This window comes from Mus caroli, chromosome 3 (genome assembly GCF_900094665.2).
Source record: "Mus caroli chromosome 3, CAROLI_EIJ_v1.1, whole genome shotgun sequence".
Taxonomy (NCBI): domain Eukaryota; kingdom Metazoa; phylum Chordata; class Mammalia; order Rodentia; family Muridae; genus Mus; species Mus caroli.
In genome coordinates this window covers 83326639-83353543 of record NC_034572.1, presented here as the reverse complement: position 1 = coordinate 83353543, position 26905 = coordinate 83326639, and the positions used below count along the sequence as shown (strand labels likewise).

The following is a 26905-nucleotide window of genomic DNA, read 5'->3' as shown; positions in this document are numbered from 1 at the left end:
ACATGCCTCACGGTCACCCTCCCGCTGTGCAGTCACCAGCTTCTTATCCTGAGAAAACTGGTGTTGTCGTGGAAACTTAAGGGTTCTTTGGAGAGTCCGTTGTGTTGGGTAAACACATGAAGGAGTGTTTTCCTGAAGTGGGCACAGGTGAAAGGCTAAGGCAGACTCATGACTGAAGCAGACAAAGGAAGAGAGGATGTTCTGCTAAAACAAGCATGTGAAAGGACACATGATGAAAGTTTCTTTGCTAACAACACCCATGTATTGGTCCAACTTACACTGTGTAGTTGAGCTGCATTTTGTCAGGATTCCATAGAGAGAAACACACCAAAAAACTTCTGGTGGTGTGCTGCAGTTTCTTGCTGCTTTCTTGAACTCAGACTGATTGGATGCATGTGCTGAGGCAAGACCCCTGCTGAAACAAAGCCCAGGATGAGGCAAGGCACATGGAAGACACATGTTGTTTGGGGGGGTTGGCAGAGCTTGACTTGCTAGCACAGCTAGCTATGCAAGGTTTGTGGGTCCCGTGTCTTCACTAATCTTCGCTTCCCTGAGAGAGGCACAGGCAAGACCTTCTCCTGGTATTCCCGTTGGTCCCCCTGCTTACTTGAGCTGAGGCTGAACCTGGCTGTCTCTGCTAGGTCATGTCACCGCTGTTGCTAACTGGACTCTATGGAACTGGACTGCTAGTATAACTGTGAAGTGTTTGCAAGTGGATAGAGCTACCCCTGCCAACCTGAACTGAACTGCCGATTTCCAGACAACACAAACGGGAGTTGCTCCAGAGAACCTTTCCTAAACAGGTCCACTTCCCCCCCATATCCTTTCTTTCCCACTACCTCTGGTGGGTGGTGGGCTACAAGAGAGGCTAAAGCATTGAACCATCATTAAAAATAAGGTTTGAAAAAAAATTAAAATTACATTGTGTCCTGTCCTTTTGGTTTTTATTCTGGAGGTGAAGATATCATCTTTTAAATGTCCTCAGTCATTAGGATGTCACCCAACAAAGGGGCAGCAAACAATCAGGACACTGGCTCTTGGTGCCTTTGGTCATTCATTACCAGATACAGAAACTGAAATATCTTGAACTGAAAATGAACTATGTGTCAGTGCCTGGTCCTATACATATGCTCACCAGTTAAAAATGACCAACCTGAAAAAAAAATTTAATTTAAAAAATTTAAAAAAACAGCCTGTTATTTTGTGTAGCAATGGTATTAGAGTATATTCAAAGACTATTATGAGCCATGTGGGGCAGGATTATAGATACAGATGGGCCAGGAAATTCAAATATGATAATAACTGTCCTCAAAAGATAAAGGAGAAATTAGTGACAGAAATAAAAGATGGAAGTCAGTAAACAGAAGGAAGTGGGGACTGGGGACGTGGCTCAGTGTGGAAAGGCCACCAAGGCTGAGGGCCTGCGTTCAGCCCTGGATAGAGAACCAACCTCTGCAAGTGGCCTCTGACCCCCACATGCAATTGCAGCTCGCTCATATGTGTGTATGAACACATTACAGCCACTCTGGTGTTGTGGGGTGTCCACCAGAGACCATGCTTGGTCGTGCGTTTAAGGCAATAGAAGTCTTTATTAGCTGGTCACCTACTACACTGGGTGTTCCGGGAACCCAGTGTAGCCCTGAGCCTTTCAGGGTGAGCATTTTTTTTTTAACTTTTATTGATTCTTTTTCTGAGATTCACATCATGTACCCCAATCGCAATCATCTCCCTGTCCCTTTATATCCATCCTCTGCCCCTGTAATCTCCCCCAAAAATAAAAACAAAAACAAACAAAACATAAAAAGCATCTCATTGTGGAAGCTGTAGTGTTTCCCTGTGTGTCCCTCAGTATACTCATGGTGAGATTTTTAAGCGCAAAAACTGTGTCCTGGGTTAAAAGTTAACGAAGTACAGTTTGCCAGTAGCAGAACTACAGAAGCTAAAAAGCAAGGATAGTAAATTTAGAGACTTTCCCAGAACTATGGACTTTGATGGATTAGGTCTTTGTTTTGGTCTTGGCAGGCAGTGCTGAGTTTCACAGTCTAAATGGTTCTTCCACCATGGAGTTAGGTGTGCGAATGTCTAAGGGCTTATTACACTAGTGTGCAAACATATGCAAAAAATAAATGTAATTTTTTTAAATAAAGTGAACATATTAGGGATTAAAATTACATTAGTTGGCATAAAGAACACAGTGGGGGGGGGGGCTTAAGAGATAGCTCCGCAGTTAAGAGCACTGGCTGTTCTTCCAGAAGTCCTGAGTTCAATTCCCAGCAAACTCTAAATGCTTCTACAAGCAACAAATGTCCTACAGAGGAACTCTGAAGCAGATTCATTGTGCATCAGCTTGTCCCAGTGAGATGGAACACTCAAACCCAGGCTGCATAGCGATGGATTAGAGAGGCCAAGGATGGAAAAGCCTGAGATTGATGGTAAGCAGGTTCCCCACAGTTCCAGAGGCTGCTCTACTGAGTTTAGGAGCCCCAGAAAGTATTATGCATAGTCTTATGCATCCTCTTGGCACTTACTTATAGGCACTTCTTATAGGCACTGAGCCACAGATAATTTACAATGCATGTGGAAGCTAAAGTAACACTTTCAGTAGGGTGCCTCCTGCCAGCAGGGTCCCTTGAGTAAGAGCCATCCCAAACCCAAACCGGCAGCAGCTGCTGCAGTTTATTGGCCCATGCTTCCATGAGGTCCAACAGATTTAGGAGTGTGACCAGAGGTTGGGTAACATCACACTCTGTGAGGTGATGAGACAGGACAGACGTGCAAATGCATTTGTCTAATTAAGTTCAAGTTAAAGAAGTAGAAAATGGGCTCTCATAATTCAATGATATTACTATGAAATAGTGGAAGAATCGGTTCTAAAGCCACCAGTGAACTAGCTCCTGTCGGCCATTGTTTTCCTGCTTCCCAGCAGCAATGGAACAGGGTAGTCCCACCATACAGGAGTTCACTGAGATGGTATAAAATCTGAGGCTGAGTCTCACCCCAGGCTATCCTTGAACTCACTATGTAGCTAAGGTGACCTTGAACTTCTGATCCCCAGTCTCCATCAAGTGCTGGAGTTGTAAGCACACAACACCACACTTGTTTAATAATACCATTCATGTAAAGTACAAAAACATGCAATGTAAAAATGATATATTGTTAGGAATATGTATGTGTGTGCTCCAATTATTCTTTTCAAAGATAGAACACTTGCCTTACATGTTCAGGTCCTGGGTTCTATCCCTAGCACTACAATTAAATTTTTCCATAATGGGATCATATACATATTGTAATTCAGGATAATGGCCACAGATGTGTGACACATGTACATGGGTATATACAACAAAAGCTTTTAGTTGGATCTGTGAGCTCTAGTTACTTTAAGAGATTTGAAGCAAACACAGAAAAAAATGTTCAAATTCAACAAAACATATTTGAATATTTTTTATTTTCTTACTTTTCTGTACAACTGAAATATCCCAACACTAAAATAGTTGAAAAAAGAAAAGAATTTAAGAAGAGAGAGAATCCGAGAAGAGGAAGCCAGCTGCTTACAGGAAAGGAAACTGGGTTAGTGTGAGCCTTTCCCAGGAAACAGCTGAGGGCCACCGACAGTGCAGCAGTGTCTCTGGGGCTCAGAGAGAATGAATGACCCAAGAGCTGCATTCACTGCCAAGCAGCAACAGCCTCAAGCTGAAAGAATGCTGAAATTCATGAGCCGAGAGCCTTTGAAATCCAACCAACTAAATAATGAATCAAATAAAGGCTGCAGGGATGAGGCCAAGCTAAGGGGTCTGCTTGTGAACCCTGAATTCAGAGAACTGAGGCTCAACACCATGTACAGCACGGTGGCAAACAGAATGTGAATAGTGAACGCACCAACACTCTAATATTAATGGGCACAGTCATCAGAATATGGCAGATAGAGGCAGGGGAAACAGGAGTAAAAGTGAATCTACTATTTTCCCTCATCTTAGAAGAGCCCCAATTTAATTATATAAAATTAAATATACTAAAGACTTGAGGTTTTTTTTTTTTTAGAATTAATATTTTCAATATCTGAAGTTCAGTCATTTGTTCATTTTTCTCTCCAGGTACATACAGGTAAATTTTAAATGGAACTTTTATTGTTGGTTTTGTTATTTTTGGTTTTTTTGTTTTGTTTTGTTTTTTGTTTTTTGAGTCAGGGTTTCTCTGTATAGCCCTGGCTGTCCTGGAACTCACTTTGTAGACCAGGCTGGCCTCGAACTCAGAAATCCATCTGCCTGCCTCTGCCTCCCAAGTGCTGGGATTAAAGGCTTGCACCACCACGCCCGGCTTGGAACTTTTATAAATAGTGCATATCACGGTCCCATGTTTGTACCTTTTGTTCTGGGGATACATCTCACAGTCTACTTAACTGTACTCTCTCATCTCTTGGTATCCTCAAGACACTGGTTCTTAGGCCCTTGAAGAATACCGAAATCCACACCACTCCTTTCTGTGAAATGGTGTAGCGTTTGCATATATGCTCCATATGCATGCTCATGTATGCTATAGGTAACCACTAAAGTGCTCATAATACTTAGTACAATATAATTTCCACATAAATGGCCATTTGCAGTACTGTTTGAGGGATGATAATAATAATAATAAGGGAAATCTGATATTCCATATAGGAAAAAATGCTTAACATTTCAATCTATGGTTAGTTGAATCTGAGGATGAAGAGCCCTCTGTTGTAGAGGACCAAATACCCACTCAGAGAGAAACTCAAACGATGTTCATCAAGTGTTTGTTTATGGATGCTGAGACAGTGTGAAGAGACACCATGACCTTAGCAACGCTGGCTTCTCCAACAATTTGGGGATCTCCAAGACAATCCAATCTTCATGAAAAGGCCACTCTGGGTCTCCACACAGGAAACTCCCTGACATATACCTGGCCTTGGGTAGCCTTTCTTAGCCATAGAGGGAGACTCCACAACCCCTTTCTTGTATCTTTATAAAGCCATGTGGCCAAAGCTACCAAGTTCTTCTGCTTGCTAGAGCTGGAACATGCCCCCCTCATTCAAAGAAAACACCAGTTTTCTGTTTTTAATGTTTTTCTTCATGGCCTAAGCTTGACTGTCCTGCAACTAGCTCTGTAGACCAGGCTGGCCACCTGAGATCTTCCTACCTCTGCCTCCCAGATGCTGGAATCAAGGGTGTGCGCCACCACACCTGGCCTTAAACTTTTTTTTTAATTCCTTTTTACAAGTTGGAAGCTAAGCTGGGTGGGGTCTTGCCCTAAGGTCCCTTTATCCCATCTAGCAACAGCATTTTTTTCCCTTGAGCACTGGACTTGGCTCCGTTACACTTCCTGGTGCCCCTTTTCTCTTCAAACTGCACATTTCGTATCTCTGCTTGCTCTGCTTGCTCCTTTCCATTATAGATCTGCATAAGACTAGCTACTGATAACTCTGTGAAACAGTCAATGCTAGGCTGTTAGAAATCTCTCCCTCGATGCCATTCATTCAAAAACTCCTCAATTCAGCCTCAGGAAGACTTTCCACACAAGGGCACAAAGCAGCCATATTCCTTGTCAAAATATCCTAAGAACAAGCTGCAGGCCACTTACTAATATCTTCTCCTCTGAAACCTCTTGAGCTGGGCCATCATAATCCACAGTGCTCTTAGCACCACTGTCTTCCCTGCTTCTTCTAGCATGGCCCATTGTGCCCCAGTTAAAATGTTCAACGGCTTTCCTAATCTAAAGTCCTGAAGTCCACATTCTGGCAGCCTGTCACAGCAATATTTCAGACCTTGGTACTGTAAAGCCCAATCAACTCTGGGTTTTTGTTTGGTTGGTTGATTGGTTGATTGGTTGGTTTGGTTTGTGTTTGTTTGTTTGTTTGTTTGTTTGTTTGTTTTTGAAAAAACTCCACTTTATGCTAGGCCAGGGGCTAAACTCCAATTGCCAGAAGAACATCACAGAGTCCTCCTGAGCAAGCATTCTATGGCAACCACCCACTTAGCAACAGCCAGTCAGGCTACAATAGGACCAAGGAACATAGAGATAACCTAAGACACCCTGCAAAGAATAGATAACCTGACCATCCTGTTTGTCAGGTGGCTCTGCCCTCAAGTTCCATTCCTACAGATTACACCAGAAAATGCAATTTTTAAGATATTAACTTGCTGACCCATATGGAAATTTCCCAAGTTTGCTGTAACCACAATAAAAACCCTAAACCCCTAGTCTCAGGGCTCTTCTGACCTCCTGCAATAGTGATGATGATAGAGACCTTGATCTAGAGCTCTAATAAAGACCCTTATGTGTTTTACATTACAAAATAGCTCCTCGGTAGTCTTTGGGTACCCACAACTTGGACATAACAATACCAACTTCTGTCTTAGTCAGTGTTGTCTTGCTGTGAAGAGACACCATGACTATGGCTACTCTTTTCTGTTGTTGTCCTTGGTTGTTTGTTTGTGGTTTTTCTTTTTGTTTTTTTTTTCTTTTTGTTTTGTTTTGTTTTTCAAGACAGGGTTTCCTCTGTGTAGCTCTGGCTGTTCTGGAACTCACTTTGTGGATCAGGCTGGCCTGGAACTCTGTCTCCTGAATGCTGGGATTAAAGGCATGCACCACTATGCCTGACCAATGGTATATCTTATACCATCATAAAATACTAAAGGAAAGCATTTCATTGGTGCTGGCTTATAACTTCAGAGGTTTAGACCATTATCCTCAAGGCAGGGAGCATGGTGGTAAAAAAACATACACACACACACACAGTGACCCACTTCTTTCAACAAGGCCACACATATACCTCCTAATAGTGCCACTCTCTGGACACCAATCATTCAAATCTATAATCTCTTGGGGTCCATTCTTACTTGAGCCACCACAGTAGGGTTCTTGTTTGAGTTTTGTTCCCCCTCCCCACTCCCTGAACTTTGCTTCATTTGTTGCTGCTATTACTAATGGTGTGGTCAGAGTCCTGAGTGTTGCTCAGAAACAGCACAAGTCTGTAGTCCCAGCACACTGGAGAGGCAGAAGCAGGAGGACATCTGTGATATCAAGATCAGCCTGGTCTACATAGTGAGTTCCAAGACAGTCTGAGCTACACATTGAGACCCACTAACTAGGTAGCTCAGGCTATCCTTGATTTCTAATCCTGTATCAGCCTCGCAAGAGCTGAGTTAACAGCACTCAACATCAGACCCAGACCTTCAGTAACTTTTGTAAGGCTGAAGAGATGTCCCCATGGTTAGGAACGGGCACTTGTTGCTCATGCAGAGGACCAGGGTTCAGTTCCCAGCACCCACAAGGTGGTTCACAACCATCTATAACTCCAGTTCAAAGGCAGCCAACTCCCTCCTGTGGCTTCAACAGGCACCAGGCATATATATGGTGCGCAGACATACATGCAAACAAAACACTCAGACATAGAAAATAAGCCTAAAGAAAAACTTAAGAGATCAAAGTATACTGTGTTGGCATCAAAAAAGGCTAGAAGTCCGTCTCCTGTGACCACGATGTCCAAGAGATAGTACTGTAAGATGGAGCTGGGGGACAGTAAGATGGAAAGATGCAGACATCTGTAGCCCAGACATTGCTGCCCTCATCTCAGCAATCTTCTTGCCCCACCCTCCCAAGTCCTTGAATTGCAAGTGTGTGTCACCACAGCCAGCTGAGGTTCATTTTTGAGGTAAAAGCAATAGATCTTGTTGGTCAACTGGACATGAGAAGTAAGGGTGTTGGCAGTTTGTCTAGGCTCCACCCCACAGTTACCTGGCAACAGCCAGGTGTGCCTGACTCACTCTAAAAGGGACTGCTTGGCCCCTCCTCGCTCTCTTCTCTTCTCTTGCTTCAGTACCCTCTTACCCCTCTCTTCCCATTGCCCTCCCCCCCCCACTCATGACCAGCCTCTACTCCTCTCTCTCTCTCTCTCTTTCTCTCTCTCTCTCTCTCTCTCTCTCTGGCTTTCTCTGTTTCTACTTCCTCAGCTCCTCTCCCCATGTCTGGTCCCTCAGGGGGAAGGAATCCTCAGCATGGGCCCACAGAGGCACCCCCTCCCCCACACCATACCGCACCTCCACCAATCATACCCCTTCCTCTTCTCTTTCTTTTTATAAAACCCAAGGGGTAAGGAAGAATTCAGGAAGAATCCTGTGACTAGACTTTGTGCTGGCTAGGCTTATGTCCGCTTGACACAAACAAGAGTTATGTTGGAAGAGGGAAATTGAGAAAATATCCCCACAATATTGTCCCATGGAGGAGCCTGCGTGCATTTTCTTGATTGATGATTGCTGTAGCAAAGCCCAGCTTACGGTGGGCAGTGCCACCCTACTGGCGATCCTGAAAGCTATAAGAGAGCAGGCTGAGCAAGTTATGGAGAACAAGCCTGTAACAGCACTCCTCCATGGCCTTTCCATCAGCTCCTGCATCCAGGGTCCTGCCCTGACTTCTTCAATGATGAACTGTTATGTAGAAGTAGAAGGGAAATACCAAGTTGCTTTTGTTCGTGGTGTCTCCTCACAGCAATAGAAACCTGAATAAGACAGCAAAGAACACGAGGACAGAAAATATGGACTTGGGATGTGGTAAAATTCAGATACTTCCATGTGGGAGTGCATTTAATACTATCCTTTAACTACTGAGCACTGGCTACATGGCAGGTCCTGGAATGACACAGTAAACAAGACAGGAGGAAATCATCCCTCATGGAGATTATAGAGATCTCACTGTAGAGAAGAGAATGATAAACAACATTTTAGAGATCTATAAATGCTGTGTCAAGAAACCAAGCAGGATGGTGGCATGGGCCTATAATCCCAGCAACTGAGGAGGCTGTAGCATCACAAGTTCAAGTCCCACCTGGGAAACTTCAAAAAAGTCTGTCTCAAAGTAAAACTTAAGACAAAGAGTGAGGGCACAGCTGGGTGGGATGGTACCTGCTTAGCATTTGTAAGGCCCTGGGTTCAATCCTTAGTACAAAAAATAAAACAGTAGGCAGGCAGGTGACACTCCAAGTGAGTAAAACACACCTGATAAGACAGTGGGGTTCCTCGGGGTGAGTCACCTTTATGTTTCTGTACATATGGTGTTTATAGGATACCAGTGGCCCTCAAAGTACATCTCTAAAGGTTGCTAAGAAACCACTTCCTTTCTCTCTTAACTTTACCTAAGGAGTATAATTTGTAAGGAGGTTAAAAGTTAGAGATTTTCTCAGTAAACAGTGGTAAGGTACTCTTATGAACAGCACCGCCTAGTCTATCAGGGAGAAGTGCCAGGACAATGAGGTCATACATCATATTAGCCCTCAGAAAGTCTAGCCCAGTTACTGTCATCATGGGCATTGATATCCTTGTTGGAGGTCATCTGGGCCTAAACAGGGCAGTTTATTTACTGACTACATGTATGTCTATGCACTACTTGTATACAGTGTCCTGAGAGGCAAGAAGAGGGTGTCAGCCCTCCTCCAATCCTGAACTGGGAGTCACAGATAGTTACAAGCCACCCTGGGAATCAATCAAACCTGGATAAGATGTATTATAAAGCACAGATTCCCTACTGCCATTAGATCCTTCTCAGTGGAGTCTGAAGTCCCTGCCTTTCTCAACAGTAATAAAAAGGATCAGAAGTCCCTTCCTCTCCCAGCTTTGCTCCATATGGCTCCATCATTCCCTGTTTTCCTATTCTGCCTCAGCTTCCCCTGGGGAAACTGGGAAACACTAAGATTTTGAGCAGAGGAGGGATGTGATCTAATATAGTTGTTAAAAGACTCATTTTGAGGGCTAAAGAGATGGCTCAGTGGTTAAGTGCACTGTCTTCTCTTCCAGAGGTCCTGAGTTCAATTCCCAGCAACCACATGGTGGCTCACAACCATCTGTAATGGAATCTGATACCATTCTGGATTTGTCTGAATACAGCTACAGTATATTCATAGAAAATAAATAAATAAATCTTAAAAAAAAAAAAAAAAAGACTCACTTTGAGCTGAGCTTGGGAGAGCATACCTGTAATCCCTGCAAATTCAAGGTCTGTGCCAGTTAGGCCTGTAAAGTGATCTATCTACAAGTCAGACTCACTCCTGCTGCTGTACGGATATAAAAGTGACTATGTAGCATCTGACCTCCATAAAGGAACAAGGAGCAATTCTCAATGTGACTGAGAAGTAACCATGGTTCAGGTGATTGAGCCATGAATGACTGAGGTGATGGAAATAAGAGACTGAGTCTGGATGCCTTTGAAGACTGACCGGCAAAACCTGAAAACGGACTCACCAGGCTATGTTAAGTAGGGAAGGGAGCCAGAGGCAGCTCCAAATTTCCAGACTCAACAGTGGGGAGAGTGGAGTTGGTGCTGAGGCAGAGGGCCATCAGGAGATTGGGTTTACACATGCTCACTTGGAAGTGAACATGCTTCTTGCTCTGTGTTCTAATCCCTTGGCAAACCGGTTTATGTTCAACACTTAGGCTGACATCCTGATTGTCCCCTTGAGTGGATCTGGAGTCAGCTAAGACACATGCCTCTGGATGAGTCTGAGAGTGTTTCCTAGAATGATTAACCGAGAAAGGAAGGTTCTCAGCCAAGTGAGCAGTACCATCCATAGTAACCAAGATACAGAGAGCTTCAGAGGAGAAGTGGGACTGCTTTTGCCTGATGGCTTTGGCTCCTTGTGGGTGAGCACATCTGGTCTGTAGCTGTTGCTGTTACTGCCACCCTTCCCTGACATCAGAATCCAGCTTCTGGGTCTGGAGAAATGGAAGAACAGCACTGGCTGCTCCAGGACATTGTATATAAGTAGTGCATGTGCATACATGTACATACATGTACAGGCAAAACATACAGACACATGAAATGTTTAAAAAAAAACAAAAACAAAAACAAAAAGAGTCAGGCATGATGGTGCATGCCTTTATTCCCAGCACTTGGGAGGCAAGAGCAGGCAGATCTCTGAGTTAGAGAACAGCCTGGTCTACAGAGTTCCAGGACTTCCAGGGCTGGCTACACAGAGAACCCCTATCTTGAAAACCCACCAAAAAAAAAAAGCTTACAGCTTTTTTGAGTCTTGGTTTTTGATTTTTGACACAGGCTATGCAATCCTTGATGTTCTAGAGTTCCCTGCGTAAGCCATGTTGGCCTTGAAATCACAGATCTGTGCCTGCCTCTACCTCCCAAGTGTTGAAATTAAAGACGTGTGCCACCATGCCCCACTGTTCCAGCTTCTTTTAAAAAAACAAAAACAAAAGTGTGTATGTGACTGTGCATATCCATGCGGGTGCCTGAGGAAACTAGAATTGCAAGCAATTATAAGTCACTCATCACGGGCAATTAGAAACTAACTGAAGCCAGGTCCTCTAAAGAGCAAGCAGTATATGCTCTCAGCCACAGTCCAGCATCTTCAGACTTCCAGTGTGGACTGAAGACTAGCAGCTCTCCAGGAATGCTCCAGCTGTTCTGGACTGAGCAGCTACTAGGTTCTAGGCCTCTAAGCCCAGGCTGAAGACAACCATTGCTAGACTACCCAGCCTGCTTCAGGTAAGACAATCTTATAAGTCCTCTTTGTAATAAATATTCATTCCATCAGTTTTGTCCCTCTGCAGGACCCTAATATACCATCTAAACAATTCTGACTTCCAGATTACCAATCTAGCCCATCCCTCTAAACTCCAGGTGTAAATATACAACCTCATGTGACATTGCCACACAACCAAACTAAACTTACAATATTCACATATCTTCCTCTCCATCAGTGGGAAACATCTGGTGGTGCATAACACCACCATCCTGGTTCCCAAACATCTTTCTCTCCCACTTCCATCAGATCTATCCCATCTTCACTCACAAACCCACCCCTTCTCACATCTTCTACCTATTCCACCTCTACAAAGACACACTATACATCAAGGTTACCCAGGTTGCTCTGTTAGACATACCTTCAGAGTTTATCTCACTTTGCAACCCCCCCCCTTGTGTTTATACAGTCACATGTCTATTTTCTGTCTTCTTCACTAAGCTGTGAGTCCCATAAAATGGAACAACACCCCTCTTATACTCTTTCTTTGGTGTCCTCTGTAAAGCCTGGTACAAACTAGGCACCACATTGTTTTGGGTTTGTGTAGGGTGTGTGTGTGTGTGTGTGTGTGTGTGTGTGCCAGAGATTGATGCCAGGTATCATCCTTAATCACTCTTCACCTTATTTTTATGCAACAAGGTCTCTCCTAAACCTGTACCTCACCAGGTCGGCTGGACAGCCTGGAGAGCAAGCCTTAGGCATCTGGCTGTGTGCTTCCCCAGCACTGGGATTACGGTACACACCACCATACCTGTTTGGATTTGTTTGCATGCTTGTTCTTAAATGTTGGGGATAGAATTCCCATCCTCATGCTCATGCGGCAAGCACTGAGCTATCTCCTCTCAGCTATCAGCTCCTCTCACCACCAAGCAGGGCCTGTAGAGAACACACTTGGCTCTCCATTGTCATGGTTATATAGACAAGTGTTCCTGTCCTTGGCTCAGTCCAAGGAGACTTCGAAAAAGAAAGGAAGGGCCTGAGCTGCAGCTCTTTGGAGAATGAGCAAGACATCCTTGGGTAAGTCACACCACATCCTGAGGCCCAGTGGCTTCTACTGTGAAGTGTGGGCACTGATTTCTGCCTCATGAGGCTGCCAGAAGGAACAAATAAGCCTTGGATGTGAAAAACAAAGTTTTAAACTTTTAATGCTAGATAATATAAAGGGTTGTAGTCTTTCACAAGGGATTTTACTAGGATTCTAAATGGAAAACAAAAGCTGATGCAAGGCTGGGAAGGTGGCTGGCTAGGATACTAAGAATACTCATTTGCTGTCTTGTAGAGGATCCAGGCTAGGTTATTAGCACCTACATGTTGACTCACAATCATCTGTAGCTCCAGATGTTCTGGCCTTCATAGCACTAGGCACACATAAAGTACGTACACATAATTGTGGGCAAAACACTTAAAAGTAGATGATAATACATAAAATACATAAAAGTAGATGATAGATAGATAGATAGATAGATAGATAGATAGATAGATAGATAGATAGATCTTTCTTTTTAAAACACTGACATATATATTTTAGGTATTTTGCCCTCATGCCACACAATTTTCCAGGTTCTAAAGAATGACAAGTCAAGCCACTGGTGGCTTTGACAGGCACAATTTATTGGACAACTCCTAACCTCAGTCCCAGGTGGTGTAGACACTGAGGCAGGGCAGTGTGAGACAGAGGGTGCTGGGAAAGCCAGCTTCCCAAGAGCTGCAGCTGGTCCTCTGGCCTGCTCAGTTTACTCTGTCAGCGCTTTTCTCACCCCACACTTCCCAAGGAGCTTTAAGTGCCCTGACCTTGTCTTAGCTATATCTGGCCCTCTGGGACTTCTCTGGCTTCAGGCCCTGAGGCAAAACCCAGACTGCCACTAAAGTTTCTGGCCTCCATAAAAATTCAGCTTCCTCCACATAACTCTAGGCTTGAACTTAGACCCTCTAACAACAGGCTTTTAAAGGCTTAGTAATTGTGGGTACAGTGATTCACACTTGTAGTCCAAACCCTCAAAAGGCTGAGAGTTTAAGGCCAGCCTGAGTTGGAGTGCAATCCTATGTCAAAACAAGACCTCTGGATGTTGTGGGGGAGGGATGTGATGCCACGAAAATTAAAAGGATTATAAGAGACTTCTATGAGTAATTATATGCCAAAAAAAAAAAGGCTGGTGTAGGCAAATGGCCACGTTATATAGAGACTGTCTCAAAACCGAAAAAAGAAAGATGAAGAAAGATAAGGAGGAAGGGAAAGAGAAAAGAAGAAAGAGGAGGAGGAAGAAGAGAAGGAAGAGAAGGAAGCAGCAGCTGGTGTGATGTTCATTGCTCATCCATACCCCCAGAATTCCTAAGGCAGAGGCAGAAAGATTGGAGACTAGATTGAATCTGAGAGATCAGCAGAACTATGTAATAGTGAATTAGCTAAACCGCTTTGGCTCCTGCCGAGTCAAATGCACTGCACCCACCCAAGAGCTCTCTGGATTCTTGAATGAAACACACACACACACACCAGCTAGTTTTAATATGCCTTGACTAGCTCAATGGTTGATCACTTCTAAACCTCCCAGCAGCTAGCACACACTCCCCTCAGGTATTCCTGAGTTAACATCTTTTAAGATCTGTACTTCATCTCTGCTACCCCAGACCCAACAGAAAAAGAGGCCCCTAGGGCCACTTTCCCAGATTCTTACATGTTGGTGGGCCATTATGTTTCATCTTTCTGCTTTCCCATATGATGATTCTCCCTCCTCCCCACCCCACCCCCTCAGTCTCTTGCCTGCACAAAAGTCCTGCCCCATCTCCCTGCCCAGCCATTGGATGTACAGCAATTCTTTATTATCAGTCAAAGCCAGCTGGGGGTAGGGACCCTCAGGTCTGGAAGCGAGGCTTTTGGGAGGTGAAATAAGACAAAGAATTAGAACCAATTCCCAACAGAACTATATAGCAAGAGCCAGGTTAGGTAAAATTACACAAGACTGTTTCAAAGATCCAAACTAATTGTAAGACATTAAGTGTGTGTGTGTGTGTGTGTGTGTGTGTATTTACCATTTCATGAATTTGCATGTCATTTTTGTACAGGAGTCATGCTGATCTTCTCTGTATCATTCCAATTTCAGTACTGTGCTGCTGAAGCGAACACAACCCTAAAACATTTTGAAACACATAAGAACACCAAAACTTCATCCTCCTGTTTAAGTGGGGTTTTTTTTAACACACTAAGCAGACCTTCTGTGATTTGGTCATTATACATTACATACATGTGTCAAGGTGACTATACCCTATGAAACACATATAATTATTATATGTTGGAAATAATCACCAAAATAGAGCAAAATAGACAGACATGGAGATGCATGTCTATCATCCAGCACTTGGGAAGTAGAAGTAGGAAGATCAAGAGTTCAAGGCCAACCTCAATTATTATTTTTAGCCAGTTCAAGATTAGCCAAGGCTACGTGAGACCATGTCTCAAAACAACCCCCATAAAAATGTGATATGTAAATAGAAGAGAGCTTATAGGGGAAATAAAGGAACCAGATGGATGGGAAGTGTCATGGGGAGAGCAGAGAACCTGCCTCAAATGTGGGGGTTGGGAGGTATAAAACTGGAGCACTTGCTTAGCACACTTGAAACTGTGGGTTCAAATCCCAGTATTACCTAAAGAGGAGTAAGAGGAAGAAAAAAGGGAGGATGAGAAAGAGAAGGAAATTATAGATACAAGGGACATACCTAAACATAATAAAAACAATTTATAGCAAACCTATAACCAACATCACATTAAATGGAGAGAAACTCAAAGCAATTTCACTAAACTCAAGAACAAGACAAGGTTGTTCACGCTCTCCATCTACTCAATATAGTACGTTAAGTTCTAACTTCAGCAATAAGACAACGGAATGAGATCAAGGACATACAAATTAGACAGGAAGAAGTCAAAATATTTATTATTATAAATAAATATTTATTTATAATAATAAATTTATATATTTATTTATAAATAGTTATTTGCAGAGAATATTATAGTATATATAAGTGGCTCTAAAATTTCCACCAAAGAACTCCTACAACTCATAAACACTTTCAGTGAAGTGGGTGGATACAAGATTAACCATCTCCCCCAAAAAAGAAAAAGAAAAAGAAAAAAAAAAAACAGTAGCCCTCTTATATACAAGCAACAAATAGACTGAGAAAGAAATGAGGAAAACAGCAACTTTCACAATAGCCTTTATTAATATAAAATATCTTAGAGTAACTATAACCAAGAAAATGGAAGACCTACATGACAAAAACTTCAAGTCTTTAAAAAGAAAAATTAAAGATACAAGAAGATGGAAAGATCTCTCATGCTCATGGATTGATAGCACTAACACAGTAAAAATATCCATCTTACCAAGAGAACTTCAAGTCTTTGATCAAAGAAATTGAAGAAGATACCAGAAGATAGATCTCTCATGCTCATGGATTGGTAGCATTAGCATAGCAAAAATGTCCATTTTACCAAAAGCAAACTACAGATTCAATGCAATCCCCATTAAAATTCTAACACTGTTTGTTTGTTTGTTTGTTTGTTTGTTTGTTTATATTTAATGTGTCTAGGTGGTTTGCCTGCATGTGTGTCTGTGCAGCATTCACATACAGTGTCTGCAGAGTCTATATCCCCTGAAACTGGAATTATAGGCAGCTGATAGCGTCATGTGGGTGCTGCAAATTGAACCCAGGTCCTCTTGAAAAGCAACCAGTGCTCTCTCAATCACTGAGCCATCTCTCCAGCCCCCCAACACAATTCTTACAGACCATGAAAAACAAATCTCAACTTCATATGGATAAAAACAGGAGAGCTAAAGCAATCTTGAACAATAAAAGAACTGCTGGAGGTATCAGCATCCCTGGTTTCAAGCACTACTACAGAGCTATAGTAATAAAACCATGATGTTGGTGTGAAAAAAGACATGTTGAACAATAGAACTGAATTTGAGGCCCAGACTAATCCACACATATATGAACACCTGACTTATTATAAAGAAGCCAGAAATACACACTGGAAAAAAAGACATCATTTTCATCTTCAAATAGTACTGGTTAAACTGGATATAGAAGAATACAAGTCCATATTTATCACCCTGCACAAAACTCAAGTTCAAATGGATCAAAGACCTCAACATAAAACCAGATTCACTGAATCTGAAAGAAAAGAAAATGGAAAATAGGAGCTGGAGAGATGGCTCAGTGGTTAAGAGCACTGACTGCTCTTCCAGAGGTCCTGAGTTCAATTCTCAGCAACCACATAGTGGCTCACAACCATCTGCAATGGGATCAGATGCCCTATTCTGGTGTGTCTGAAGACAGCTACAGTGTACTCACATACATTAAATAAATAGATAGATAGATAGATAGATAAAAAAATATTTAAAAAAAAGAAAGAAACGAAAAGAAAGTGGGAAATAGCCTAGCATATTGGCACAGGAGACAAATTTCTGAACTGAACACCAATAGTGCAGGCACTAAGATCAACACCTAATAAATAGGACCTCATGAAACTGAAAAGTTCTATAAGGCAAAGGATGCTATTATTCAGACAAAGTGGTAGCCTACAAAGTGGAAAATTATTTTTACCAACTCCACATCCAAAATACATAAAGAACTCAAGAAAGTAGATATCAAATAAACCAAATAATCCAATTTTTAAATGGGGTACTGATCTAAATAGAAAGTTCTCAATAGAGGAATTTCAAATGACTGAGAAACACTTAAAGAAGTATTCAGCATCCTTAGTCATCAGGGGGAATGCAAATCATAACTACTTTGAGATTCTATAATACACCTGACACAATGTCTAACGTCAATAACACAAGTGACAGTTCACACTATCGAGAATGTGGAGCAAGGAGAACACTACTCCATTGCTAGTGAGAGTACAAATTTGTACAGCCACTATGGAAATCAATATGGCATTTCCTCAGAAAATTGGCAATTGATCTCCCTCAAGACCCAGCTATACCATTCTTTGGGATACACCCAAAGGACACTCTATCCTACACAAAGACACTTTCTCAACTCTATTCATTGCAGCTTTATTCATAACAGCCAGAAACTAGAAACAACCTACATGCCCCTCAACTGTAGAATGGATAAAGAAAATGTTGTACATTTGCACAATGAAGTATTACTTACCTGTTTTTTTTAATGACATCATGAGATTTACAGGCAGATGATGGAACTAGAGAAAATCATCCTGAGTGAGGTAATTCAGACCCAGAAAGACAAATATGGCAGGTGTTCACTTGTAACTGGATATTAGCCAATGATAATGATGATAATAATAAATCATAATCAAACTACAACCCATAAACCCAGAGTTAGGTAAAGAGAGTGGCTCTAGGAGGGCATATGGATCTCCCTAGAAAAAGATAGGGAAGGTGAAATAGAATAGATTTTGGGGGGTGTACTAGGGGCAGATGGGTACAGGAATGGGAGGGGTCAAGGGTTGGGGGAGATGGAATAGAGAAAGGGGGTGGGAGAGAGAGAGAGAGAGCTGGAATTAGAGGGCATTTAGGGAGCAGTGTAGAAACCTAGCACAGTAGAAACTTCATGGAATCTATGAGGATGATCCTAGTGGGGACCACTAGTAATGATGGATATAGTCTCAACTGGCCATCTCTTGTAACCAGGCAAGGCTTCCAGTCAAAGGTTGCATTCCATTGAGTTGTTGGCCTAGGAGGTCCTGTGAAGATCTTCAAACAATCCAGGTTGATCTAGGACAGAGGGAAGCTCTCTGTAAACGGACAGGAGGGGAAATGGGGGCAGGCATTGCCAAGAACATGAATACAGCTCTTGTAACATGGGGAGGTCAAGCTGATGTCTGCATGGAGTCCTCACCCCTATGTTCTAGTCTCTTCCGTGTGGAAACATACTCTGCAGGCTACCAAAAGAGAATCATGGACACAACCCAGCCAAAAAAACTTTTGCCCTACAATCTATCCTGCTTGTAAGATGTTCTGGGGCAATGGTAGCACAAAACTTTTAAGAGTAGCCAACCGGGCTGGTGAGATGGCTCAGTGGGTAAGAGCACCCAACTGCTCTTCTGAAGGTCCAGAGTTCAAATCCCAGCAACCACATGGTGGCTCACAACCATCCCTAATGAGACCTGACGCCCTCTTCTGGTGTGTCTGAAGACAGCTACAGTGTACTTACTTATAATAATAAATAAATCTTTAAAAAAAAAAAAAAAAAAGAGTAGCCAACCAATGTCTGATTTAACTTGAGTCCCACTCCACTAGAAGCAACCCATGCCTGACACTGCTTAGATGACCAAGAACCAGAGACCAGATAGCCCAGAGACCTATACAGGGTAAAACCAAAATACAACAGATCTATAGATAGGTAGGTAGATAGATAGATAGATAGATAGATAGATAGATAGATAGATAGATAGATAGATATGAAATGATTCCTAGTGATATTCTGCTATCCTCATAGATTGGTGCCTTGTCCAGTTGTCATCAGAGAGGTTTCCTCTGACATCTGAGAGGAGTGGATGCAGCCAGACATTATGCAGAGAAAGGATCTCTATTAGGTCCCTCACTTCTCCCATGGAAGAGGGGCAGAAAGATTGTAGGAGTCAGCTGGGATGGAGGACCCAGGAGAACACAGGCCACTGAACCATCTAAGCAGGGTGCAAGCAGACTCACAGAGACTGAGGCAGCAATCCCAAGGCCTCAGGGGTCTGCACCAGGTCCTCTGTGTATACATTATAGTTGAAGCTTAGTATTTTTATGGGACTCCCGAGTGAGAGAACAAGCAGGTCTCTGATTCTTCTGTCCAGCCTCTTTGTGGGACCTTTTGCTTTGTCTTGTTGTGTTTCATTTTATTGTGTTTGGCTGTTGTCTCTTGGAGACCTGTTCTTTTCTGATGGGAGATGGAGGGGGAGTGAATTAGGGGAGAGTGGAGATAGGAGAGATAAGGGAGAGCTAGGAGGAATGGAGGGAAGGAAAGCTGTAATTGGGATGTATTGTATGAGAGAAGAATCTATTTTAGATACTAGATAAATAAATAAGTAAATTTTTAAAAAAATTTTAAGGCCATAGGAGGTTTATTATGGCTGCAGTAGGAAAGAAAGGCCAGCTGGACCTTGACAAGAGCCTGTCTGAGAGAAACCAGTTTCACAAAGTTGAAAATCCTTAAACACACTACAATAAAAGTCTGCACCTGGTCAGGTGTGGTGACACACATCTTTAATCCCAGCACTTGGGAGGCAGAGATGCTTGGCTCTCTGTGAATTCAAAGCCGACCTGATCTACATAGAGAGATCCAGTCCCACCAAGTCTACATAGTGAGACCCTGTATAAAAACAAAAAAATGGAAAAAACAAACAAACAAACCTCTCTACACCTATGCTTCTTTGGGGGAACCTTAAACTGTGGATCCAGACTGGGTTTCCTGCCATGTGCCTATTGAGGGCTCCTCAGTTTCAGTAGCAGAAAGAGCTGGAAAAGCTGGCATTGTTCCAAACATCTGAGACCTGTGGTTCCCTTTCTGTCTCTGAAGCCCCACACCTCTCTCCCCTTACACCCTGTATCCCCACCCCACAGCATCTCTCCACATCAGGATTAGCCTCTGAGGATCTAAGCCCTTCATGTTATCATAGCTCAAGGCTGAGGGTCATAGGCCATTTCATTTAATTGTATTGAGGACTAAATGACACCTACTATGCACCTAAAAGTTGAACTTGAATCTGATAATATAACCTATTCTTTTTGCCTTTGGGCAGGCAAACGCCACCATGCTGGGCTATGCATCTCTGGCTGGCCTTGAACTCCAGACCCCTTATACATCAGCCTAGATTCTAGAATTATACATATGGGCCATCAATCCCAGTTTAACTTCTTCTTATTTTGTTTGCATGTAATGTTTTCTTATGCAATTCCCTAGAGCCTCAGGGTCCAGGACAAAGATCACCAAGGTAGAATAGATTCCCAAGAAGTGTGGAGCAATTAAAGACCATCACAAAGGAAGCAGCCAAGAGTTACAAACTCCAAATCCAGCGTTTATTTCGGTGGCAGAGCAGAGAGGGGGCTCAACCCAGGTTAGATCATTCCCAGACAGAGACAGCTGGACAGGAGCCCCTGGGAATGCCTCTCCACCCAGCTAAGAGGTTGGGAGGAAAAGAAGCGGCTAATTCTGGTACTGCCACTACCACAGCTGCCACAGCCAGGAGCTGGGAGACCTCAAGCAGCAAGCTGACCTCTAGAGGTCAGGACAGACCCAGAATCAGTCAAGAATCAGACAGGAACATTGCGAGAGCACACAGACTCAACAAGTGAGAAAAGTCTTGGGGGGGGGGAGGGCCCCAAACAGCATCGATATTTCACAAAGGGGACCCCCTCCCAGGGTCTACAGGATCCAGGGACTGAACGCTCAGGGAAGCACTACCACAGTGGCCTTGATAGCCCCCGATCCACCCATCTTGTGCTGTTCAGCAAGGGTAGGAACAGGTCTGGAGGGAGAAGGGAGGAAGAAAGAGTCAACTTAAAGCATGGAAAGAACACTGGCAGGACATGGGTCAGGACATGAAAAGGGGCCCACGAGGGGCCTCTAGCTGCTGCCCTGCTGGCTCTCCTGCTGGCTCTCCTGCTGGCACTCCTGCTGGCTCTCCTGCTGGCACTCCTGCTGGCGGATGAGGTTGGCCATGGGGCTGGTGATACCACCAATCATGGTCCAGTATTCGTCAAAGCAGATGCGCCCGTCGTGGTTGGCATCCAGGTTCTGGATGAGCTTGTCAGCTGCCTTTCGGTTCCCTGTGTCCTGTAGAAGAACTTAAATCAGTAAAGCTTGGGATGGCCCAGACAGGACCCCTTAGGCAGAGTCCCTTGGCCAGGCTAGCAGGGCAGAGGAGGCTAGCAGGCTAGGAGGGAACACTGAGCAGAGCACAGGGAGGGAGGGGTCACTGAGAGAGCTGTGAGAAGAAGAGCAGGCACAGAGGGCAGCAGTGGGGATACCGTCAGCATGTGGTTCAGCTCTCTCTGGAGCATCTTTCGGAAGCTGGACTTGCTGATCTTGTTTTTGACCAGGCTGTGCTTGGATACATATTTATAAAAGTTTTCCACCAGGACAACAACTGCCTTCTCCAGCTCTGTATAGCAGTCAGCCATCTCACTGCCTTAGCTCCTCTCTGGGCCTAGGAAGCAAAAAGAGAGATGAGAAGGGACATCCCTGCACACAGCGTCCTCAGACTTCTTGCCTTTCAGAGAAGGGAGAAAGCAGACATAGGATAGCAAAGTGGGTGTGGGGGTAGCCTGGAAGGAGAGCTATGTGACTCCTCTAATCCAGGTGTTCCCCAGCCAGACTGCCAACTGCCAAGACAGGTTCTCCAGGCCCTTCCCCTGCCCCTGCCCGAGGCAGGCCTGATGCCTGTCAGAACCCTCTGAGAGCAGGAGGCTCCTGTGAGGAGAGGAAGCAGGTAACTGTCGCCCCCTACACACACACACAGGTCCCTTGCTCTGTGGCAACCTTAGCTGGGAAGAATCAAGACAGAGGAAAGCAGGGACTTTTATCTTCCATCCCGAGGCCTGGCTGAGACCTCAGGCCTAAGCAACAAAACAGGGGTAGGAACCTTAGTCCATCTCTACCCCTTGCATAGGCTCTAAGGTAGTGAGCTCAGGGTGTTAGGCCACCACTGCCCATCTCTAGAAAAGAGCAAAGTCTGCCTCCATCAGATCAGATTTTGTGTGGCTCCCCTCCTGGCCACACCCCATCAGCCTCTCCTCCCTCATAACCATTCCTTAGGTATTCATCAGGGCCCAACGACACCCTTCACCCCATTACCTAAGGAAGATCCTGGCCCAGTTCTGCCCCAGCTGGAGACAGACTCTGGGCCTCTGGACACAGTTGCCGCCTGGCACAGGCTACACGCATCACCCCCTCACCCCAGAACAAAAGGCCACTCACTCACACTCCAAGCGGATACAGCCTTCTGAATAACAGGATATGAAGGGAGCAGGCGGATCTAGTCTGTGTGTCGCCGCCCATGCCCAGAGCCCCTCCAAATCAGCCTGGCAAATCAAACTCCCCTCCCACCCTCAAGCACAACAATGAACTCCTGCTGCCCTCACCCAGCTGGTCCCAGGAAGGGGAGGTGGACACAAAATGACACAGTCACTGGGCCAGGCCTGTGCACCCACCGTCTGATTCAAAAAGGTGGTCTCCTTCACCAGACTCTAGCATGCCTCCTTGTCCTCACCACATGCTTTCTAGCCTTGCCTTTATCTCATCTTCTCCCTTACCCACTCCTCTCAGCTGACACTTGCCTGTCACCCTGGCCCTCCCCAAACTATGCCTGCAGGAAACATGCCTTGACCTCTGTCATCCCTACACCTTTTCTGGACTCCCTCAGCCACGTCTGTCTTCACTGTGTCAACACCAGCTTGGGCCATTAGCTGGTTTGGTTAGTCTCTGCCTCCTATTTCTCCATCTATAAAGCCAGCACAGTGTTTCTTACATCCAGATGCTGTTCCCTGGTCCGAATAGCAGAATTTGTACATTTGAGGGCAAGGTTTGTTAAATCCTGAATATACAAGTACCCTCCTTTTAATCTCGGTAACTTGCCTGGCACACAATACCTGACCCAGTACCCTGCTCAAAGCAAATGTTCAAATATTCCACCTCTGTCCAGCCCTAATGTCAGGTGCCCAAGGCCCCTGATCACCCTTCTACACCTTTATGCATCTTTTTCTTAAGGAACAATCAGAACAGGAGGAAGGTGTTGAGAGGGAGAGTGGTGAGGCTGGGGCACATCTGGTAGGAAATCCTCCCAACCTCTCTGGTCTGTGGCTGGAAGGATGGCTGACACAGTGCCAAACCGACAGGAAACTATATTCTTCCCCATACCCTGTTTGTTAAAGGTGTAACAGTGTGGTTTAATGTTTGAAAGACATATAGACAAGTTTTCTAACATACACAAATAAGGAAGAGAAGGCTTTCCAACACATAATCTGTCTGCTCTGATGCCCTTTGGGTAGGGTGAGGATGGCTAGTGTTCCTAGAGATTCTATATCAGAATAGGGAAGGGCTGTATTCAGCACGCTCTCTCTCTCTCTCTCTCTCTCTCTCTCTCTCTCTCTCTCTCTCTCTCTCAGACTTGGACACCTCTTCATCCCGATCCCCACCCTTTACCATTCCAGAGCTGTTCCAAATGAGCTCTGTTCAAAGAGGAGGCAGGGAAGGAAGGACTAGAGCACTGAGATACTGCTGCCTCCGAAAAGGCTGATGTGCCTTTCCCTCTACCTGCATTAAGTTCTGTTCCTTCCTCCAAGGGAGCTTCCTCCTGCCCCTTAGTACTATGCCCAATCCCTACCTGGCTTCTCGCAGCAGCCAAGCAAACAACTGACAGAGAAACACCCAGCAGATGATGCAGCCACCTATCCCAGGAGCACTGGGCCGACCAGAGATGCAGCTTTAGTGTCCTGACTCTTTCCCAGGCTTTCCTCCCAGGGATCTGTCTCCTCCCCAGGTTCTTTTTATAAAATGGACAGCTCTGAGATAACCATCTGGACAAGTGTGTTTCTGAAGTGTTTTCTGAAGACAGAGTATCAGAGTGGGGCAGTCAGGTGTCATTATTCCCCTCCGCCCTCCCCTGGGGGGCAAAAGACAGGCTCAACTACCCCACCCACTTCCCAGCCACCTGCTCCTGCAGCTGCCCATCCTTTAACTAGGCAGGCCTGAGGACCTCCAGGTGTGTGGGGAGAGTACCACTCTCCTAGGCAGACCTATCCTGGAGGTAAGTCTTGGAATGAGAGTTGGGGGTTATGATGAGGACATGGGATACCAGTGTACACTGAAGCCTTCCTAAAAAGCAGAAATAGGGAATCACTTCAAAGGCCCTTCCCCTAAAGGGGCCTTTCACCTTAGGCCCCACCCTTCCCCCAATGTTCTCATAGTCTCCTGGACTGATTCATCATTGAGCAACCAGGAGGCTCTCCCCCATTCCACCCCCCACCCCCGCCCACCTGATCCTGGCTTGCTGACTTTTCCAAAAGCCCAAATTGTCCTGACCATGCCCCTGGATCTCAGCCACTCCAGCCCCACCCTCCCGGCCCCAAGTCTAGTCCCCAGCCCTTTCCTTGGTCTGGAGTTCTGAATGTCCACCACACTCTCCCAGGTTCACCTCACTTTCCAAATGTTGGCTCCATCCCTACTCATCTCTCATACTTAGGATCTTCCCCAAAACCTACAAGATTTTAACCAACCTCACCTCCTGGGGACAAACCACCCATCTTGTTGATAAATTGACTATGCCAATAAAAAAACATGGTTCACTCTCAAAAAAAAAAAAAAAAAGATTTTCAGTTTTAACTGTGGCATTCTCTGTGTTCCTCTCGTCTACCTCAAATTCACTCATCCTCTTCCCATTGGCTTACTCATTCACTGACGGCCTCGTTAATTACTTTCATTCATTCACCTATCCATCCAGCAATGCATTCATCTCATTCATTCAGCCATCCCCTTCTCAGTCAACGCATTCCTCCCAACTGCTATCAACATGCAGGGCTAGTACAGTAACCAAACTGGGCTGTAATCTCTGTTTGCAAGACTGTTCCAAGAGAATCTCCCCAGTCTCTCTGCTCCCTCATGTTCTTTTCCCAGTGTTGAAGGCTAATGGTTCACAGAGGTGCTCCTACCTGTGCCCCCTCACAGGACGCATGACATCATACCCACATATCAACCTACATCAACTCTGCCAGTCCTGATCTGCCTAAGTACCCCATTTATCTTCAGCCAACTTCTGCTGAAGCAGGAAGTCCTTCCAACTTTTCCCCCCAACTCGTAGTGCTGTAACCAGGTGTCGTGTACACACACACACACACACACACACACACACACACACACACCTCTACCCCAGGCCTCTCCAACATTCCTAGAGTTCCTCTTCTGAGCAGAGGATGAGCCCACCTTAGCATCCGTCACCCCTGGCCTTGCCACCACCTCAACTGGGCCGGGCAGGCAAACACTCCTACAGCGCAGGTGGCTCTGCCAGGCAGGGCCAGTCAAGCTGAGACCTGCCTAGGTTCTAGAGTGGAAAAGCTGCCAGTTTGAAGCTCCACTCCTTTCTCTTTCCCTCTCTCCCATCCAGGGGCCCTCACTGGCTTCCCCAGGCCACTCCCAAGGAACACCACCCAGAGCAAATGAAGACTGCATCCCTGTTCTGCCTGTGCCCCAGGTGGAAGAGAAGCCACCTCAGCCCCTGCCTCCCTTTTCTGGTTTCTTAGGCTATCTGGGCCCTCTGCAGTTCCTCCTGAACACCATTGTTTTTCCCAGGTCACAGCTTCCGTAGTCCAGTGAGGCCTGTGTCTAGAGTCTGTCAACCCCTAACGCCCACCAAGACACACTCTCCGCCCTGTTCCGTTTGAGAGAGGACGCAACAGCTGTGGGCAAGGCCCTGGAATGTTCTGCCCAATGTCCCAGACCCTGGAGATGAGCCAGGTCGGCTGCTTAGCCAGGGAGAGGGTCCTGCTAGCCTGTCTATACTCTTCTACAGGTTTCACAAAGCCACAGGACTGCTCATACCCTAACTAGCCTTTGGGGAGAGTTAATGATTACCAAAATCTTCCTGCCCTGTTTCTGGCAGGCACCTCTCTTCAGGCTCCCTTCCTTGACCCCCACCCCAAGGCTTCAGAGTCCCTTCAGCAGCCCCAGACCTCCTCCGCTGGGCCTGGGGGGCTCACCTGCCTCCTGTGAGTCCACCTCCTCCAGCAGGGCTCTGAGGCCTGGGCTCTGGCACTGACAGCCAAGCAGCTCCTGCTCAGCGGAGCCAGGACTCCTCCCCACTGCACTCCCAGAATCTGTCCCACTCCCTCCCGGCCTTGCCTGGCTGAGCTGGCTGTGGGAAGGTAGTGACTGAACTCTTGACTTGGCCCTGGGGTTGGGCCCTTGTTAAAGGGATACACACCTTTTTTTTTAAACACCCCTCTACCCTCACCCTAGAGGGAGTGGTAGAAGCTGGCAGTCCCCCAACCCCACCCTCCTAAACCCACAGGCTCTGAACAGAATCCGACAAGGCAGAGGAAAGAAAGAGAAGGCTCATAACCTGCTTCTCTCACCTAGGTCACTGAGAGCCAGGTTTCAGGGCAACCCCCTGCCAAAGACAAGTTAGGTTCCCGAACCACAGGATTTCCCTGCTGTTGGGATTAAGGAGTCCAACACTTGATCTCTGTTGGCTAGAGCAAACACAACAGCTCTTTCTGGTCTCAGCTCTCCAGTTCAGCCACCCTAAGCTCAGGGATTTCATTCCTAAGAACCCCCCCCCCCCCTGCACAGCAGATGCCTCCGCTGCAAAAACCTAGCCCCGTACACACCTTTCCTGCAGGTACCCAAGGGAGCTGGCCAGCT

At 45.3% G+C, this 26905-nt stretch overlaps 1 protein-coding gene and 1 non-coding gene across 3 annotated transcripts; both read right to left on the bottom strand.

The window, feature by feature from the left end:
• Nucleotides 1-14557: 14557 nt before the first annotated feature.
• LOC115030680 lies at nucleotides 14558-14662 on the bottom strand. The gene has a single exon (XR_003836285.1). It is a non-coding gene; the product is annotated as a U6 spliceosomal RNA (small nuclear RNA).
• Nucleotides 14663-20546: 5884 nt separating this feature from the next.
• Nucleotides 20547-26405, bottom strand: S100a16 (S100 calcium binding protein A16). Of its 2 annotated transcripts, none has more exons than XM_021158583.2 (3): nucleotides 26242-26405; nucleotides 21520-21698; nucleotides 20547-21325 (listed from the first exon to the last, which is right to left on the bottom strand). In XM_021158583.2, exons 2-3 carry the CDS (start codon nucleotides 21670-21672, stop codon nucleotides 21116-21118), a joined length of 363 nt encoding a protein of 120 aa, XP_021014242.1. In that variant the 5' UTR covers nucleotides 21673-21698; nucleotides 26242-26405; the 3' UTR covers nucleotides 20547-21115. The 2 variants fall into 2 exon arrangements, with proteins under 2 accessions (XP_021014242.1, XP_029330733.1); XM_029474873.1 differs by lacking the exon at nucleotides 26242-26405 and adding an exon at nucleotides 22346-22502.
• Between the last annotated feature and the right edge of the window lie 500 nt (nucleotides 26406-26905).

What these genes read in the sequence shown, in the direction of transcription:
- S100a16 (XM_021158583.2), bottom strand. Translation starts at nt 21,672, where the DNA reads ATGGCTGACTGCTATACAGAGCTGGAGAAGGCAGTTGTTGTCCTGGTG. An exon ending in AGCTGAACCACATGCTGACG is followed by an intron (nt 21,326 to 21,519) that starts GTATCCCCACTG and finishes GTTCTTCTACAG; the next exon opens with GACACAGGGAACCGAAAGGC.